General features: G+C 38.6%; 1 protein-coding gene across 4 annotated transcripts in view; it reads right to left on the bottom strand.

The window, feature by feature from the left end:
• Positions 1 to 19,485, bottom strand: part of CACNB2 (calcium voltage-gated channel auxiliary subunit beta 2) — a gene marked incomplete at its 5' end in the record, with an annotated part of 258,460 nt that overhangs the window by 169,463 nt on the left and 69,512 nt on the right. For 2 of the 4 annotated variants that reach the window (XM_084280133.1, XM_084280135.1), the window contains one exon: positions 16,479 to 16,526. The exons of the other annotated variants lie outside the window; for them this stretch is intronic. In XM_084280133.1, the coding sequence (XP_084136259.1) occupies positions 16,479 to 16,526 (48 nt within the window). Of the gene's footprint in view, positions 1 to 16,478; positions 16,527 to 19,485 lie in introns of those variants that run through there. 4 annotated transcript variants of the gene reach the window in all.

The raw sequence follows: 19,485 nt of genomic DNA, 5'->3' as shown, positions 1-19,485 counted from the left end.
GAGTCACCATCAGCAAAAAGCCAGCACACCTTCTCCTGAAGTCCAAGTTACAATGTCAATGTATGGACATATGTTGTCTATACATACATATGTACAGACAGGATGCTGTGCTGTAAATGCAGTCATTTCCTCTGGAAGAACTCTCACTGCAAAGCTACATTCAACTTCTAAATGACTGGGGCTCAAATAAAATGGTGAATAACTGCCTCCAATAAGTGCACTGAGGTTCAAATTCTAGTAGTTGGACAGGTGAAACAAAATAAAAAGGTGTATGACTGGGTAGATGTCCCTACTGCAGTGTGGAACTTTCTGTAGCGAAACATTTCAAAGAACAAGGAAGATTCTCAATGAGATGTTAAACAGTTATTATAATCAGTTCTGTTTCAAATAGACCATTTCTAGACACATTAAAGAAAATATTTCACAGAGAAATTATTACTTCATTCTGGTCTGAAAGTTAGAGGATATAACTATAGAGTTTGTTATATTAGTAACTCATCCTACATTAGTGTCACTGATGTAAACCAGGTTAGATCAGATCTGACCTGGCACACAGTGTTAATAAACATGACCTTGGTCCCATACAAACAACTGACATTTGAGTTTTCTCCTTCTTATTAAGTCAGATCACAGACTTTTAGAGCAGCAGTTGCTGATGACTTGCCAGACATGTGCTCAAATAAAATGAACCACATTTATTCCATCACACAGAAGGATTTAGAAATACAGAATTTTACTTTAATGCAGTTAATTTAGTGCCAACGAGATGCATTAAAAATTCCTACTGCAAAAAATAATTAAAAGACAATAAAGGTTGAAAATATAGCTGCCACCAAGACTAGCAAATAGAGAAATTAGCCCTGGTTTTTGGCATGATCTTTAATGCCAGAGGACACAAATCTCATTGTAGAAAACAGAAGGTCCACATCAGATGAACAATAAACCTGAAATGACAGGCATATTCCACTACTTCAAACATGTTCATCATGCATCATCTCCTTTCTGAGGCTGCATCTCTGTACAGTTGTTGCAACATCCCATAGTTTTCCCATCTGTCTTTAGAGCACACTTGCGGACAACACTGTTATTTCATGCTCAGCAGTTCTTCAAACAAATCTCGGTCATTTCAATTTTAAGATCACAGAATTATTTTAAGCCTGGTATTCAAAATGGTGGTGAAGAAGAGAGAGAATGAATTGAAGCTCTGATTTAAGCAAAATGTCCAGCCCTGCCAAGAGCCAAACAAGCACCAAATCCATTTCAGTCTTATTCATAAAACTCTCTTCCTGTCCCATGTTCACTTACTGAGCTCCCTCTTCAGCAAGAAAGGGATGCCTCACATCAAGAAAATTGATTATTTATTTTTCTCCTGAGCATTAGCCATCCAGTGACGAATATAGCTGTGATCTTAGGAAAAAGAGAATGGTTCTTGGCCTTTCAATGCCGCATTGCAGTGTATACACACAATTCTAGGCTGTTTCAGCTTCAAATAACTGGTTTTGTAATCTCAACACATTACAATGCAGAGGTTTTCCTTTTTTAATTTTTGTATAGGTTTTAATATAATAGTCCCAGCATCGTCACCACCAGGAAAAAAACCAAAACAACACAACACAAACCCACAAAATCAACCATGAATGCATGGAATGATTTCGACTGCAATAAACTTCACAGTACTGCCTGCAACTGACCTCAGTTCAGAGCTGTGGCTGAAACAGATGCGCTGCCAGAGTCATTTTGGTTTGGCTCCTCAGAATTTGCAGACACTGGAATTAACGTGTCTGTTCTCCAGATATAAAACAGAAATAACAACGTAACCTTGCGAAGAAATGCTGTAAATTTTCTCATGAAAGGTTTTGAAGCAATTAGATGAACATTAAAAAAGACTGCAGTGCTTAATGAAGATCATTAAAGAAAAGCTTTGTACACATAACAGAGGAACCCGTGACATGGGCTGTCAAACCCTAACTGTTATTCTTTACATAGGCCAAGCTCTCAGAAAGGGTGAGGCACATGGTCTTCTGCTTACTGATACCAGAAAGATACTGCAGCTCAGACAGTGGTACCTCCCTTTCTCCTGATGTCCCCTCCAGCTACTTACTGTCCTAGTCATCTCCTCTGTGTCACCAAATGGCTGCATAGCCCAGCTTCCTGCCTCCTCTTCATCCTCCTCCAGCTCCCTGCCTCCCTGTCCTTCTTGTCAGCTCCAGGCAACAGCAATGCCACCATCCTGCTCCGATGGCCAAATGCAGGATGGCGGCAGGCTGACCTCTTGCTCTAAGCAGATCCCCAAAGCTTATTCCAAAACAGACGTGTAACCAGCATTTCCTCTGGATCAGCCTATTTCCTCTAACCTAATTCTAAACAACTTCTGGAACAGAGACCGTGAGTGCAGAAAAACACCAATTTGCAGAATTTCAGAGCTGATGCATATGGGATGAAAGGAAGGGTCAGGTAGCAAAGTGAGAAGGCTACCACCATGCTGGGATAGCCCAGCAGGCATAGAAAAAAATGGAATGGGCTTACAAACAGCCAGAATCCCACAAACTACAAAGCTGGGGGGGGGGGGGGGCGGCGGAGGGGAAGGAAATCCAATAAAATTCAAATAAAGTTTGATTGAAAAATGATTCTTCAGCAGTTGTCATAAGGTTATAGGCATCATTCATCTGTTCAAAATTCTGAGATAATGATCCAGGAATTACGTATCTCAAAGCAGGAAAGAAATTCTATGGATATTTATAATGTACAGTATCTGTTTCCAACAGTTAATTTCTAAGGTAGGTAGGACAAAAAGCTTCTTTCCAAAGCTGCCCTATTCAGCAGTGCAAAGCAGAAACATAATGGTTTCATAATAATACAGAAAAGTGCAAAAAAGTTCACAGAAAGAAATGGAAAATATCCTTGATTTTTACAAGCTCCTGCATGATGTTTTATAAGTTACTGAAAAGTTCACATTGGATATTTATAAGTAGAAAATTAATGACATGCTCAGGGCAAAAGAAAGCTCAAACAGTATGTAAATGTAATATTTCAGTGGTATTTTGGTTCACTGCATACAAGTAATAATGGAAATACTAAAAATACTCAAAGAACTGAGATTTAATACTTGATGAGTGTCACTGACTAAATTGTATTTGAGATTACAAAGAAAAATAATGAAAGGCATCAATCAATAGTCAATGGCAAGCCAAATCAACACTTTTCTAAAAGAGGGAAATGCACTATACATTGAGAAAGGTATCAGTTATTGAGAATATTTTGATTAAAAATATATTCCTCAAGCATTGGTAAGCAATAGGAATTCTATGACTTTTTCAAAAGCTATTAATTTTTTTCTACACATCTGAAGGTTTTGTCTAATTCTTATATAAGGAAATCAGAACTACAGTGAGTACACTATGAAACCTACTCAAACCTGTTGTACGCATCTCATCCACACATCTTTATATTAAATAAATGTTTTTTAAAAATTTATTTTTCTGAATAGTTGGGTATATCCTTTATTATGACTTTCTAACATACTGACTTGAATATTTTCTTAGTTTGATATTTTTTGTTGGTTTTTTTTGTATTTTCCTGTCATTTGTCTTATCACTACTCTAACAGTTCCTTTGAAACACACACACACACACATAAGTTAACATGACTCATTTGCAGTATTTTATATAACAAATCAAAAGTAATATTGTACACACATAAGCAAAGCCATGAAAGAGCATAAAGGTGTTTGGGGACAAAAAAAGTTATGTTAACTTTGTCTTTACTTCTAACACTAATTAAATAACCCTTCAGATGCTACAATTTTCCTGTGGCTATCTCCTGTACTGATTGAAAATTCACTGACTGAAAAGCCAAAGATCCTAGACTACTGCAATAATTGAGATTAAAAAGCTTTGAGTTACACATTCAATGTCTGAAAAGGAGAAGATACTAAATTTATTCAATGTTTAATTGTTTAGTTCTCTCTCTCTCTTTTTTTTAATCAGATGCAATGTAGACCAATTCAGCATTCCTAGGATCCCTCCTAGATTCCTAGGCAGGATTTTCTCTGTTGTTACTAGAAAACGTAATAAATTGTTAGCAAACAGGCAATGAAGTTTAGAGTAGTGATAATCACAATCTCTACCAGCACTGCACGAGCATTTCAGAAAGGCAGATTCATTTTAATCTCACACAATGTTGTATTTTAATCACTGAAATCAGCCGTGAAAGGCTAGCAAAAATCAGAATCTGTTTTACCATGCCACATCACTCCTCAAGGATAAGCAACATACTGTGAAGCAAGGAGTTCAAAACAAAAGTGCTCTGAGACATGCTCCTAAAAACAAAGATGACAGTATTTTCCATCTTGAAGACCATGCATCAAGAAAGACGCTGCCTTGTACAGCCTTTTTTGATCTCATCTTTCTCATGCCTATTTATATTTGCTTTAAACAAAACAGTAGGATGGATCTCTACTGCTTCTCATGGGTTTAACATGTATATGAAGGGAAGACAGCGAGTGCGGTGTGAGCAGCCAAATCAAGGGAAAACACCTGGCTCTGTGTATTGTACTTTTCTAGTTAATGAGAAGGTTTGAGGAGAAAAGGCTGAGATAGAGGACAAAGAAAAAGGTAATTAAATATCGTTCAGCTTATCCAGGCAATATTTATATGTTACATATACAGATTATCCTCCTGGATTGCCCAACACAATCCAATCTAATCAAAAGTGGAAAAAGGCAACAAATCACACCATCTTTCACACCCCAAAATAAACATTCCTGCAGTAGAATGAGCTCTGGAGCACAACTTTGGTGCTGAGGGATGAAAGCGATGGGTATAGCGTGTGGCAGAATGATGTTCAGCATTTTATGGTGAGTGTTAACATGAGTGCTGAGTTGTAAGTGGTGTCAGCGAGTGGCCTCCTGAGCTGAGAGAAGAGCCAGCAGGTCAGACCACCTCTGCAAACTATGTGAAGAAAAAAACTCAATAATCTAACACAAACATCTCTATCTCAACAAGATTCACAATATATAACACTGGGGCTACAATACATTGTAAATTTAGGGTGGCAAAAAGGTGGCATTACTCCAGTCTGTGCCTTCTGCACAAGGAAGGCGCTGTCAGGCAGGAGGCAGGCAGGACATCAGTGTGGTAGCCTCTGGTGGGCTCCCCTCTGTCCTTGTGCAGCCATCAGAAAAGCCTCAAAACTTGATTGTGATAAACTGTGTAAACCCAAATATTGATGTTAATCTCCGAGACTTTAATGTGACGTGTTTGGGGACTGATTCACCTTGTGCCATGGGGGCCTGGTGGGTCCTATGTACTCGGTACCACTGCAATTGCCGCCACAGGGCTGACATAGATGTCCTGCCCCAACAAGCCAAATCTGAACTAGGAGAGCCAGTCCTGCTTATACCTTCTCCTGCTTGCTGGAGTGTGCATCTAGTTTTGGCAAGGAGCACTGCATTACAATTCCTTCAAATAGACTTTAATTTCATCTAATTCACTTTTCTTGGGCAAGAAACTTTATCCTCCTGAGCTGTGAATAACTCACTTTTCACTCTTTCATCCCAGTTCTTACTGGGAAATTTAAACAATACTCAAGTCTAGAAAGAAGCAATTTCTTACAAACCAATTTTTCCTGGGTCCTAACATTCACTGACATAGGCAAACCTTACTGACTAGACAGTCTGATCTGTAGTGTTATGATAACATCACACTGCACCTATTCAGTTTGGGAAGCACACAGAAAAATCCCTGAATTTCAAACTGAAAAAGTTAATTATTAAAATCATGGGAAGAATTTTGTATTTAAGTCAATAAGCCAGTTGCTTGTATAAATTCTTATATTAAGAATTTTCTATTTGGCTATGTCAAATCAGAAATGTAATAATTTATTTCAAGTATATAAATAACTTTTCCACCCTCTAGATTAGAAATTTGCATTTTATGTGCTGACAAAGTTGCACAGAAATTTTCAATTTGAGATTCACACAAGATGGTATTTGGAGAGAGCCCCTGAAAACTGTCAAGTAAACACACACACACAACAAAGAGTACAACCTCTACAGAAATGACTGCAAACACAAGCTTTGTTTTGTCAACTCATTTGTCCTCTGGTAGAATGATTTCAATTTTGTGCATGGAACTACAGAAATTAAACACAACCCATAAGCACACAACCATGTGACTGTCATTTAATTGGCAAATCACTTTGGGTCTCGACGGCCTTGGCAGGGTTAAGAAATTTTTATTTACTGCTGGTTGAACTGTTCTTGAACAACTTTTTTTTATTTAACTGCAGTAGTCACAAACTGGCTTTTCTGTATCATCTGTCATTCGTGTTCTCTGAATATATATGACTTCCCTAATGCAAAACATCTACACTGTTCCTTTGGTACTTTTATAACATTTAGGAAAGCAGAGATTCTTTTTTCCCCCCACCTATAATCCAGCCATTTCTCAAAGGGTACAGAAACACCTCCAGGGACGGGGAATCCACTACCTCTCTGGGCAGCCTGTTCCAGCACCTCACCACTCTTTCTGTAAAAAACTTCCCCCTAATATCTAATCTAAACCTTCCCTCCTTTAGCTTTAGTCCATTCCCCCTTGTCCTGCCATTATCTGCTCTTTTAAAAAGTCGAATCCCCTCCTGCTTATAAGCTCCCTTCAGGTACTGGAAGGCTGTAATGAGGTCCCTCCGTAACCTTCTCTTCTTCAGGCTGAACAAGCCCAGTTCCCTCAGCCTCTCTTTGTAGGGCAGGTGCTCCAGCCCTCTAATCATCCTTGTGGCCCTCCTCTGAACCCTCTCCAACAGTTCCACATCCTTCTTGTATTGAGGGCCCCAGATCTGGACACAGTACTCCAGATCACTAGTAGATCACGTTCTGTGCACAAACCCATGAACAGAAAAGATTATAAAATATTAAGATGGTGACTGTCATTGCTAACAGTCTGGTTATAAACCCTGAAACAGAGTTTGCAGGAAAGAGGGACAGGATGACACATCAGACAGCATTTTGCCAGATGTAGAATAAGTAGGGCATAAAGATACTAATCCCATAAAGATAATAATTTTCACAACTCTGTAATAGATCAAAGTTTGTAATCACTACCTTCAAATTATTTATTTCCAGAGACAACACCAAACCCAAGAGCATTTCTTCTATCATATTATGCCTGTAATACCAGGATTCTCCTATCCATCAGTATGCACTTGTACAACTCCAGATGTACAATTGCAAGTACATGCTGCAGTGGTTTCTTCAGCTGTTAAACAAATAGTATTTATTTCAGCCAAGTGAAGCAGCAGAGTGGTTCCATCTAGAGGAAGAGTGTGTAAAAACTACTCATCCCTGACTAGCTAGTTTAAAATAAAAGAATAGGCATAAACTATTAATACAAGATGCTCAGTATAAAGGGCTTGCTACCTGGTGTCACGGCTCCTGTGCCTGTGAGCAGTGCATGTTCTGTAGAACTGGACAGAAAAGATAATGTTGTAACCATCAGAGTTATTCACATCTACATCCCGGATGGTCCTAGCACTATCTGCACCCATGAATCATGTTAAAGTAGCTGTGACTAGAAATGACATATAAAAGAGCTCTACAAGTTAATTTGTTCACTGAGGTGTAAATTACATGTTCAAATCCAACCAATCCAAAGCACTTTGACTCTCGGTCCTAATTTCATTTTGTCTTGCCTTGTCTAGCAAAACTTTAAGGACTACACAAAGACCAAAAGCTCCTCTTTCTGTTACACATAAAAAGGATATTAACCCCTTATTTAAACAAAATGGGTTCTTCCAGCTCTTTTAGGATGAAGCAAAGAACTGACCTTTCAGAAAGTATTCTTGTTTGGCCTTGCCAGTTTACCTTGATCTTGACCCTCTCTTGACCCAACAGTTTCCTTCTCTTCAACATTCCTGCCAGAAGGGGACATTTAATCATCCATTGGAAGAACTTTTCCAGAAGAGTTTCTGCTCCTTGAAGCACTCTTGCTATGTTCATAACTTAACCAAATCTACCTTTTTAATTCAAATCCCAAAGTATTTTATTTAGCTCTCATTTCCCTTTGAGTAAGATATAACATTGCTACTCCGGTTAAGTATAAAAATAGTAGGAAAGTCATTAAACATGGCAATCTTCCTCAGAGAAGTCAGGAGAATCAATTAGTATTGTAAGACAGCCAGTTAATTTATCATGACGTCAGATTCTCATAAAATTGTTATGGAATGCCAACTCAACAGAAAATGTATTAAAATTGCCAAGTATACTTCAATGTCTCCTACACTGCTATCGTCAGTAAGCATTGTACCCAAGGACATTATACCCAAGAAGAGCAGAAAGACAAGGCATATGTTGAAGGAAAAAAAATATAGTAAGGAGAGAACACAAAAACACAAAGCAATAAAAGACTAAGAAGGAAAGAGAAAACACATTCACCAAGTGAGGATAGAAAAGCTTACTGTGTAGGAAGTAGAAGAAAAGGAAGAGTGCAAAAAGACTGTCATGCAAGAAGAAATGAAGGATGAAAAAGGGTTATATTTTACTTGTAAAAATCTCTTAAGTGTTTATTGTTTAAAAATTTATTTGGGTTTCAGAGAAAACACGATACTTTTGCACATATCCCTTTGCAGCAGGAGTCTGCTTCCACCAAAGAATCACAGCTTTCTGGAAAGAAGTACCTCAGGCCTCTTTCCACACGATTTGTCCACAGCCACAGGATGAATTACTGGCAGGTCTGGAGACAGACAGAGCTTACAGGTCCTGATTCCCACTTATCAACTCAGAGACACTAATAATTGAGCATATGGTGCTCTAAGTGTATTTTGCAAATAAATACACTTGTATTTTTTGCAAATTTGCAATTTATTTTCATAAGCATAACACAGTTTTCTGAAAACAAGTTTCTTAAGAACAATTTCTTTAAAATACAGCTTCAGACATAACATGCATAAAATCAAAGTCATGGGTGCTACTGGTATAGGATGAGGAGTTTATGAGGGAAGCAGATTGGTTTTACAACTCTGAGCAATGCAAACAATGTCACTACTTTGATGCACGCAGATTAGCACAGCATAATAACATGATGCCCCCACCTAACAATTATTGCTAGTATTACCAATGGAAACATGGATTCAGTCTTATCAGATGAGGATAAAGGAAAATAACTAAAATGGTGTTCTCTAATTCTTTATTTAAGTATATTTAAACTTTAAAATATTTTTACCAACGTTATTCAAGTAGTTAGATGATATAAAAAATGAAAGAGAGCAGGCCTTTATTGCATATATTGTCACAATATTTTATCCACCAGCCATAAGTTTATATAATTTTACTTCAAAATGCACAATGAGTGATAAATGCTCCATTTAATTCTCCCAAATGTAAGAATTATTTTTTCAAAAAGAAGCCCCTTTTGCTAGTTAAATTCAAAGATTGTACCTAGGGAATGCAGTAAGAGGAAATAATTTAAAGTAGGACAAGAAAATATATTCTTATTTTGTTTCCTTAAACAGAGGCATTGTAGTGCAAACTCTATGCTAGTAAAATGAAATGCAATCATTTAAAAGCAGCCACAGGAGTAAAATATAATAAATTATAACCACTTAACACGTAAAAAGAAAAACTGAAACAATTGGAGCTAATGTGTTTCACTTGCAAGGACTGGAGCTGCAATGGAAACAATTTAGCTTCAGTAATACTCCCAACATAACAAATATATGCTGCTAGTCAATTATAGCAGAGTAACTGCTGATAAAGGGGATTTATTTCCCTTTAATTTGGGCCATGCAAAGTTTGCCCTTGCAGCAACTGACAGTCTTGGTTCAGGTCACTTCCCCTTCATATATTACTAGTTTATTCCATTCAATTCACTTTTCTTCCCATACTATCAAAGCAAATTATTAGAAAAGGAGGGTGCAGAAAAAATGCAAAAAGACTTCCAGTAGCTATTTAAAATACACAAAGTATCCCCCAAATCCAGAGATTATGAATTGTTCCCTAACAGTATTATGTCAGCCATAGCGACCCAGTACTTAAAACTTACTCACTTAAAAAGAACAATTTTTGCTAGTCCTGACAATTAAGGTGTAAATATACTAAGTTTATGCTGAGTTTATGTCATTTAATTCTCATCAGCAGTAAACCACCACTTCTTTATACTTCATTTCCTCCATCCATCCCAGCAGGGTGGTTTTTCTGCCCACAATACCCAATATCAATAAGGTGATAGGTGATATATATGTGTGTGTATATATATATCTAAATTAAAAAATAAATATGGGGTAAATCCTTCAAACAGCAATGGTTCATCAAAAGCTGCCTTAGCCTGCAACTTCTGCATGTGAATAGATCAAACTTCCGCTAAAACTGACAACAACAGCAATGGAGAAAAGAGGAGGGATAAATGCAAGGCTAGAGTTGATGGCAGAGCAGTGTGAAGGGTCACAGAAATATCCCTGGCAGGTGCTGTCCTGGGAAGGGAAAATATAAGGCTGGGACTAATGTCAACAGAGAGAACAAAAAGTTTCCAGATGTGAAGCTAGATTTCTGCATGTCAAAGCCAGAGAAGCATGGTGGAGAAGAGGGAAAAAGAAGTAGCTATATCTGCAAAAACATAACCTGATAAATCAGCAATGAAGAACAGATAGGGAAGTAGCAAGCAGAAGGAACAAGGAGTAGGACAGCATCTGCTATGATAAAGAATGGTCTGGTGAGAAACACGATTAAGTGATAGATGGACAAGATTACAGTCTCAAGAGGAGCAGACAAAAATCCCTAGTCCAAATCTAACAACACCAAAAAGGGAGCATTCCCTCAGGAGGTCTGAGATATCCTCCAGGCACAGGCACAAAAAGCCTGCCGTCTGGATCCTGCTTGCTGCTGCAGGCAGAAAGATCTCCAATTACTAGCCCCGCCATTAGAAAAGGAGCATACTGAAACAAAACCATACCAAGGTCCTTAATTACATTAATCTAAAATACACAGTGCAAGCCATACCATAAATTTCTAATCTTTAAATAAAGTTTGTTCCAAATATCATTTGGGAATGCATTTTTAAAGTTGTTTGGGTTTTTTTTAATATCGAATTGTAATAGTCCTTTGTTAAGGATTAGCATCAGAGTAATGAATATTTGCCTTCCAGACATCATTTCCATGCTTTATCAAATTAGATATCTGAGAAAAATCTCAAAAACATTGGCTTAGACTTACTCAGAATACTACTTTCAGCTAAGCAGAAATGTCATTTGATAATACTAAAAAAAAAAAAGAAAAAATTCAAAAAGTCAACAAGGTTAGTTTTAAGCTGCCAATAAATAAATATCAAATAAATATCAGTGTTGAGAAAAACAAACAGCTGAAGACTTTAAGCTGCTATTAAAAATACAATTCCAGCCTGTGGCTTGCCTATACAGATCATCACATGTTGGCCGTTCCCTGCCTACATTCACCTATTTCTTCTTGTGCCACTGCAAGAGTGGCAACAAACACATACTTTGCAAACACTCCTGCACCCTGAGGTGCCAGGAAGCTTTGCACTATGCTTTGCAGTACACTAACATACGTGCTCAACGTGCTGGGATTTGGCAATCTTCTGTCCACTGCTATATGACTTCCAGCTATGCGTTAGGTCACTTCCCAGTTCACCATCTTGAAGAGTCTTTGAATAAACTTCATGAACTTTTTTCCTGTACGTACCTGTGATTGCTTCCACTGCCATGGATAAAAGGTTCAGAGCCAACCCCTTGTTATGTTGTAATATCATCAGTTTTCCCAGTTTGGCAGGTATATTGCACCACTGCAAATAGGACTGCTCACAGCAGTAAGAGACAGTACATACAGTCAGGCAGAGGGGTTGACAGCTCATTGCTCTGTTTAGAAATGTGCAGAGTCTAGAAATATCTTGAACTCTGGATTCTAGCAGCCTTCATTTTCAAACACTTCCAGGGAGATCAGCAGAGAACTGAAGACAGTGCAAGATTGTGACTTCCATCACATTGCAACTTCTCCTGAAGCCTGGACCCACAGGTGGACATGCTTGACTAAAATTGGAAAGCTGAAATATAACAGTCAGTCTACAGTCTCCCGTGCTTTTAGATGTTCTGTGACACAGAATCATAGAATCATAGGGGTTGGAAGGGACCTGGAGAAATCATCAGGTCCAACCCCCCCTGCCAAAGCAGGCTCTCTAGCTGGCAGTAAGAGCTGTGAACGCATGTTTGGACAACATACAATTAGTACTAATGTTTTAGACTTCACATTCCAGAAAGAAATCAGATTGTCCACTGAAAAAACTCCACACAGCTGCTCCTCCATACTACACCAAATGGACCCTGGTTGATAAATAGCATGACCTCGTCTCACAGACACAACTAAAACAACAAGCTGTTATTTGGAATTATCTCCAGTTTCTGCCAATAAAATGTCAAATAGAAGGGTCGTTATTTCTGAAAAGGAGGATTAGTATGCAGTCATAACATCCATGTGACACAGCCTACCATTACAAGTTGCAGATTATGCCACACTGTATTAAACATACCACATTCAATGACGTCCTCACCCCCATCACCCTGATTACCCACCCACAAAGAGTAACGCACAAGAAGAGTGGAAATGTAGTGGTGTTGTAGTTTTGCATGCCTCTATTCTGGTGGAGCAGGGGGGCTGCAGGGGTAGCTTCTGCAAGAAGCAGCCAGAAGCTCTCTGCAGACCCAAGAAGCTCTCTGCATCGGCCAATTCAAGCCCAGAGTTGTTGCTGACCAAGGCCAAGCCCATCCCCGATGGTCACAGTGCCTCTGGAAATTGCACTTAAGAGGAAAAAAATCATTACCATCTGCTTTTTGCCACCAGAGAATGGAGTGAGAAGATGTAAGGAACTGTGGAGGCACTAAGGCCAGTGAAGAAGGAGTGGGGGATGCGGTGTCAGAAAGAAAGATTGCCCTGCAGCTGTCAAGAAACCCATGGTGGAGCGGGTGTCTCTCCATAGCCCATGGAATATGATGGGGAGCAGAGACCCCACCTACAGCTCGTGGAGAGTTCCCACACTGGAGCAGGTGAAGACATACAGAAGACTCCGTGATCCGCGTTGGAGCAAGTCTCTGACAGCACTTGCAGCCCATGGATGCAGACAGAGAAACAGAGATGATCATGAGAGAGAGACCCTCACTGGAGCAGGTTTGCTGTGGAGGAAGCTTGTGAGTCTGTTGGGGGACCAGGCTGGAGCAGTCTGGGCCTGAGACACTGAGAAACATTATATGATTTTATGACTGCACCCCATAGAAGTGACCCACACTGGGGCAGCTGGTGAAGAGCTGAAGCCCCGTGGGAAAGGACTCACACTGGAGAAGTTCATGAAGGACTATCTCCCATCGGTGAGACCCCACGGTGCAGCAGGGGAAGGGTGTGAGGAATGCTCCTCCGGCTAAGAAGGAAAACATCTCATGTGGAACTGACCGAAACCCCCATTATCACATTCCCTGCTCCTTCCCATGCCACAATAGGGGGGAAGAAGGGAGCAAAATCATGACTAAAGTGAAGTCTGCTAAGAAGGGATGGGTGGGGGGAAGGTGCTTTAAGATCTGATAGCACTTTGGTGTCACTGTGTGCGCAGTGTAGTGTAATAAATTAGAGAGTTTTCTTTCCTTTATTCTGTGTTGAGTCTGTTTTGCCCATGATGCCATTCTCAACTCCTAAGTCTCTCAATATATATTTTCTCCCCTGTCCAGTTGAAAAGGGGAGTGATAGCAGCTTTGGTGGGCATCTGGTCTCCAGACAGGGTCAAACCACCAAGTGGATGTAGGCAGTACATGGTGCCATGCTGAAGGAAGAATCAATGATCAGGAAAGGCTGCGGAGAACACCTGAGCCAAACTTAATCTTGTAAATATTGTATAGTATGCACAGCACTGAATAGCAGCAAAACCTGGAGAGAACATAAAGATGGATACAATCCATTCAGGACTTCAATATTATCCCTGCATATAGATGCTGGACTAATGTCTGCATGGGAGATCATGGAAAGAATCAACATAAGACTACAACTGTGTTCACCAATAATGCTGCTCCTCCAAAAAACAACGTGAGCCCATGTAACTAATTGCAGTGATCTGTCTATTCCTCAACCAAAATACCATCAAAGGTATTGATTATCCCTAAGACCTGAACAATTTTTAGGACCTGGACCAGAAAGAGTTGTAGTGGTTGCAAAACAGTAAGTCAGTTGGATTTGGTCATGTGTTTTTGGATAAAACATAAAGTACAATATCTTAAACTCCCCCCAAAATAAAAAAAACCTTCTATGTTGGATCATTCACCACTACAATTTATAAGCAACTTAGGAACGGTAAACTAATAACCTAGAATAAAAGTCTGATGTTTTTCCCCAGTGAGTCAGACGTTAATAAAAAGGGTCATATCTTGGCTCACTTTAATTTCAGTGCTTTCATCCCAAAAGAATCACACAGTACAACCTCAATTAGCCCAATGCCGTGGGGAGCACCAAAAAAATTCAATAATAACGGGTTTGGATAATCAAGGATTCACACAACAGCAAGAATTTTCATTGTAATTAAGTTATTTGAGAACACGGTCATCATTCACGTAACGGGGTTTGCACCAAAAAGATCAAGGACAAACTCCATTTGACTTATCCTAACTAAGATGGAGCAACCTTCTTTTTTGTAAACAGTTAGTGAGGTACTCAGAATACCTCAAGGCCCAGCTGCATAGCACAATACCCTTTAAACAGCAAGCATCATGAAATAAGGTCAAACCTTAGTACTTTAGAAGACATTCACTAAGCATCTTTCTCTCCATTACCCACAAACATCCAAAAATTGACAGAGTTCATGGAGTTTGGTCTGAGACTAAACCCAAGTATGTTGTTGTGGTTCACAAACACTTTCAAGTTGTGAAAATTTCTTTGCAAACAGGTAAATATTTTATTCTGTCTAGATAATACTACACATAGTGGCCAGTGCTACTGTTAAGTAACAATAACAAGGAGAAGTGAAAGGGTGGTGGTGTGTATCAAGGAGTCATTATTTTCCTGTGCCCTAAACTCCACTGGCATGAGATTGCTAAGAAATAAGAAGTGCTTTCAATTCACCAATATTTCAAATTCTGCGTAACAGTGGGAATAGTTGTATGTGAAATAAGTATCTGCATAATAGATGCCTGAGTTTTGATATTATATTAAATTGATGGTTAAATGAATTACACATTGGGTTTTGATTAATATTGCATGATGCAAAATACTGTACTGTAAGTACTAACATTGAGCAAGGATCTCCATGCTGCTGCCTGTTTTGTACAGGAAAGTATCAACTGTTGCACCAGTGAGAACAAAATACATCTCAAATCATATTAGCTGTGCAAAACAACTATAACCACACTCACATTCATAATTGTTTACGTCTCTGCAATATACTCTGAAGAAGAGATTTGTTTTCTTTTAAATAATTTTATTCTCTTTATCCTTCCTCCATATGAACTTTGACTTGAATCGCACCTATTTACGACCTTGCTTGTTCTGTGATCATTTTTTAAGCATTGTGTAAGAGCTTTGTATGACATAAACACACAGCATTCCTGACAACAGAACTGTTTCTCCTGATGTATTTGCTCCTTTCTTGTGCAACAAGCTACAAGCTGCTTGTTGCAAGTACTCAGCAATTTCAATTTGCAGCTTAGTCAGATCGTTTCAGTCTCCTGTTTCTTATCACGTCTGTCTGACAACTGAACAGCAGAATAGAAAAGGAATGTTAAAATATAAATGAATTAAGAGATTATCTCATCAGCTGAGTGTAGTTCAGACATATTTCAGGTAATAGCCAATCTTTTTCATTACTAATACTTAAGCTTTGGCGCTGGCCTTGCTTGTGGAATTTATTAGAGACAGCCATTTTGCAATACCGAGCAGTCTTACCATACCAGAGTATGAAATACTCTGTTCTGGAAAGCAAACAAACCATGCGTATCATCAGACCATACTTCTGCCACTGTGCTACTGCTCTTTTTCAAAAGAACTACCTCACAACACGATTTTTATCCTCCTCAGTGTCTTTCGAATAATGTTCATGCCACTCCATAATTGCTTATAAAATTAATTGATTTTTGGTTATAATGTATGGACAAATAGAGATGTCCTTTCCTAATGACTCCACTTAGAAAAGCTACTAGTAAGAAAAAAACCACACCATTTAAAAAAGAAGTCAGAAGGCTCAGACTTACAGTCTTTTAACACTGCAGGTAATTTTGAAATAAGATATATTCTTGATATGATCAAGTTCTGAAAAAATAAAGGACAAGAAACTCATACCTGTTAAAACAATCCTCGTGTCTCCGTGCTGTAAAAACTTATTTCACAGATACTTAGTGCTCCGGTTGGTCACTCAGATATACATTAAAATACCTGCCTGAGGCATACCGTACCATCTAATATATTAGGAGTTGAACACACAAGTATCATTCTAATGCAAACAAAAACTTACATAGGAAACCCGTACTCGCCGTCGGTGCACCAGCCCACAGCACTGCATGAAGAGGACAGCAGACAGCAATCAGTATGTGCCTTCACCAAGCTTCGGTCATTCTTGTCTCCTCTGAGACACTGTCCATCTCTCCTCACTTTTCAGCCCCAAGTGCAAGAGAACAGGTAGAAAAACAGTCACCCTCCAAAGCTGTCCTTTTCAATTATCTTGAAGACAGATGAAACTTACTTTCTCTGAGTAAACCAATCTCTTCTGTTTCAGATGATTAAAAAAAAAAAAAGGGCAGGAAAAAACCCAACAACAAAAACCCAGAGGCACGGCTTTATTTCCTCAGCATCCAGTTATTACAAAGCAAATTCCATATTCATATACATCTTTTACTACATGTGGCACAAGGTTTGTATCAACCATTCTGAACTTAGGAAAGACAGAGACGTAACAGGATCTTTACATCTCAGACTACTGCAACACCCAGCTTTCCGAAGGTCTGTTGCTGCTGCTGCTGCTGTTATCGCTGCTGCTGCTGCTGCTATTACAGCTTTCTTCCCAAAGCACAATCCAGCAAGTGCATCCTTGCTTTAGCGTTACTTCTGTTCTATCTTGGGCATATCTGATTTGTTATTTATCCCTTCCCAACAGCCTGAAAAAATGACGGAGTCTAGACTTTAATTCACTCTGAATTCTCAAGACTCAGAACCACCCTCCAAATAGTCAGATGCTTTGTCTGGCGATACGTGTCTCACATGAATTGTAGGCAGGACTGCTGAGTGGCCTTACTACCTGACTCGCATCAGAGGCACAGTCTCCTCTACTGATGCTGTTTACAAAAAGAACTTGAGAGAACATCACAACTCAGAATATGTACTTAGACTTTGGGATTAACAACTCCCCCCCCTTTTATTTTCTTTTTCATTTTTTTTTACCTAAAACACAGAAAGAGCTAATTAAATGCTTGGATAATTGAGACTTATGGATAATGGTTTTGAAAATATAATGAAAAATTATTATCCTTAAAGCAATAAGGGGACACTTCTGAAATCAGGACAGATTAAATTAACATCTTTATGATCACAGTTCATCACTCTTCTGAGAGAAACTGAATATTCCAATACTGAGAAGGCTTAATAGCTATGTTATATCCTTCAGTACTATATGGCGGTGGTCTTCGAGTCTTAACTGTGTCCAGTACTGTATATCTCTGGGGAGGTGAATGCGTGATTCAGCTTTTTAACACTGAGGTAAACTTAACTGTTTCACCACCAGCATCTTGCTAAAATATGTGGTACACCATGTGCTTAAAATGGTAAAAAAAGAGAACTGGTATATTGCTTCAAAAAAGGTAAAGGTACTTTCCTTTTTAATTTAATGACTGAGTTTATTTTTAAAATTTGCAATGAAAATATTAGAGATTATACAAGATATTCTCACCCTGTCTTTATGTGGGCTGTGTGATGATGGCTAATGAAGGGGTTAAGTCTTCTCAAAAGGGTAAAGAAAAAGAAAATGGTGGTCCTCAGAGATTCATTTGGCTTCCAAACTTGAAAGTGAGGACTCCAAAGAAGGCAAACTACTTGTGTGCAGGCAAAATAGTATCAGGTACTCAAACTTGGTCAAATGGTCAGGAGAGGGTTTTATTCCAGCAGAAGACAATGAAGATCTGCCCATAGAAGCAGGAAGCCCTCTCACTGTGTTGAAATAGCATAACTAAGAGAATCAACATTTACGAAGTTGTCAGTCTGAAAACTAAAACTCAATTCAGGGACCTATCTCCTGCCAATGTGAAGTACATGATTTTCATGTGCAGTCTTCCTCTTTAAGAAAATAAAAGTCACAGTGTTAAGTCTCTGTATATCTTTGCAGACAAAGATGCATATTTAGCCATTTAAATATCATTAGCTTGATTGGCTTGGGGATTTTTTTTGGTGTAATTTGTTTTGTTTGTTTGTTTTCCACACCATCTAAAACCCAACAGTTCCTATGGACACCAGTGGATTGACTGGTCTTTCTAAGCCAAATGTATTTGGGTGTAAACTACAATTGTTAGTGAAGATGAATTGCTGATAACTCATCGCAGCTGGACCTGCAGATGCTCTCAGCATCTTAAAAAAATATAATAAGACTAATATAATTAAAACCAGGAAATTGTGGCTGTAAGGACTAATCTATACACCTAAATCTAAGTTAGCTTTATTTGACCTCCCACTACACAGTCTGATAGGTAATGATTTAACTTTAGCAGAAGGACCGAAGTTGGTGCTCCACAACAACACATCAGGAAGTGTCCCTGCAAAGCTTTCACAGTCCAAAAGCAGTATACCAGACCAATAAACAATGCAAACCATTCATCTCTTCACATCAGACTGCTTAGAGTTATTCTAACAAAACCGTTAATAAACATATCAATAATGACAACTAGTGGGAAGGAAAAAAACATTTGGAAGTCAGGACGTATTGAGAATTACCATAAAAAATAATGACTTGTTCAAAACAGCTAATCAAATAAAGCTAGAAAGAATAATACAGCAACTACATACACACATAACAGCCAGTTATCTATATTCTCTCCTTACACTGACTACTTTGTACTCTTGGGGAAGATCCATACATAATATAACCCAAATATGATAGCTATATGTTAAATTTCACAAACAAGTTAAACGTATACTTGAAAACCATCAATAATATTGGTTTTGCTTCTTGCACCAGTAAGCAAACAGTATGAAAAAGTAGCAGTTCATTTTAGAAGATTCAATTGCGTCTGAAGAAGAGAAATGCGTTTGTATTTCTAACTCTTCCTAAAACACATCAGGATGACCCATAGCAACCATAAGCAACTCTTACAAAACCAGTATCACAATCCTTAATCAAATTAGTGTTCATCTACTGTCACGACCAAAGATTTCACAACCCAACCATAAAATCTTTCAACATAGGCAGGAAAATTGTTTGGTTTTCTCTTTCCCCTCCTAACTCCCAAATTACTAAAATGCTCTGCAATTACCTTCCT

The sequence above is a fragment of the Gallinula chloropus genome (genome assembly GCF_964237585.1).
Source record: "Gallinula chloropus genome assembly, chromosome: 2".
Taxonomy (NCBI): Eukaryota; Metazoa; Chordata; class Aves; order Gruiformes; family Rallidae; genus Gallinula; species Gallinula chloropus.
The sequence above is the reverse complement of the archived record's forward strand: the minus strand, read 5'-3'. Positions and strand labels throughout refer to the sequence as shown.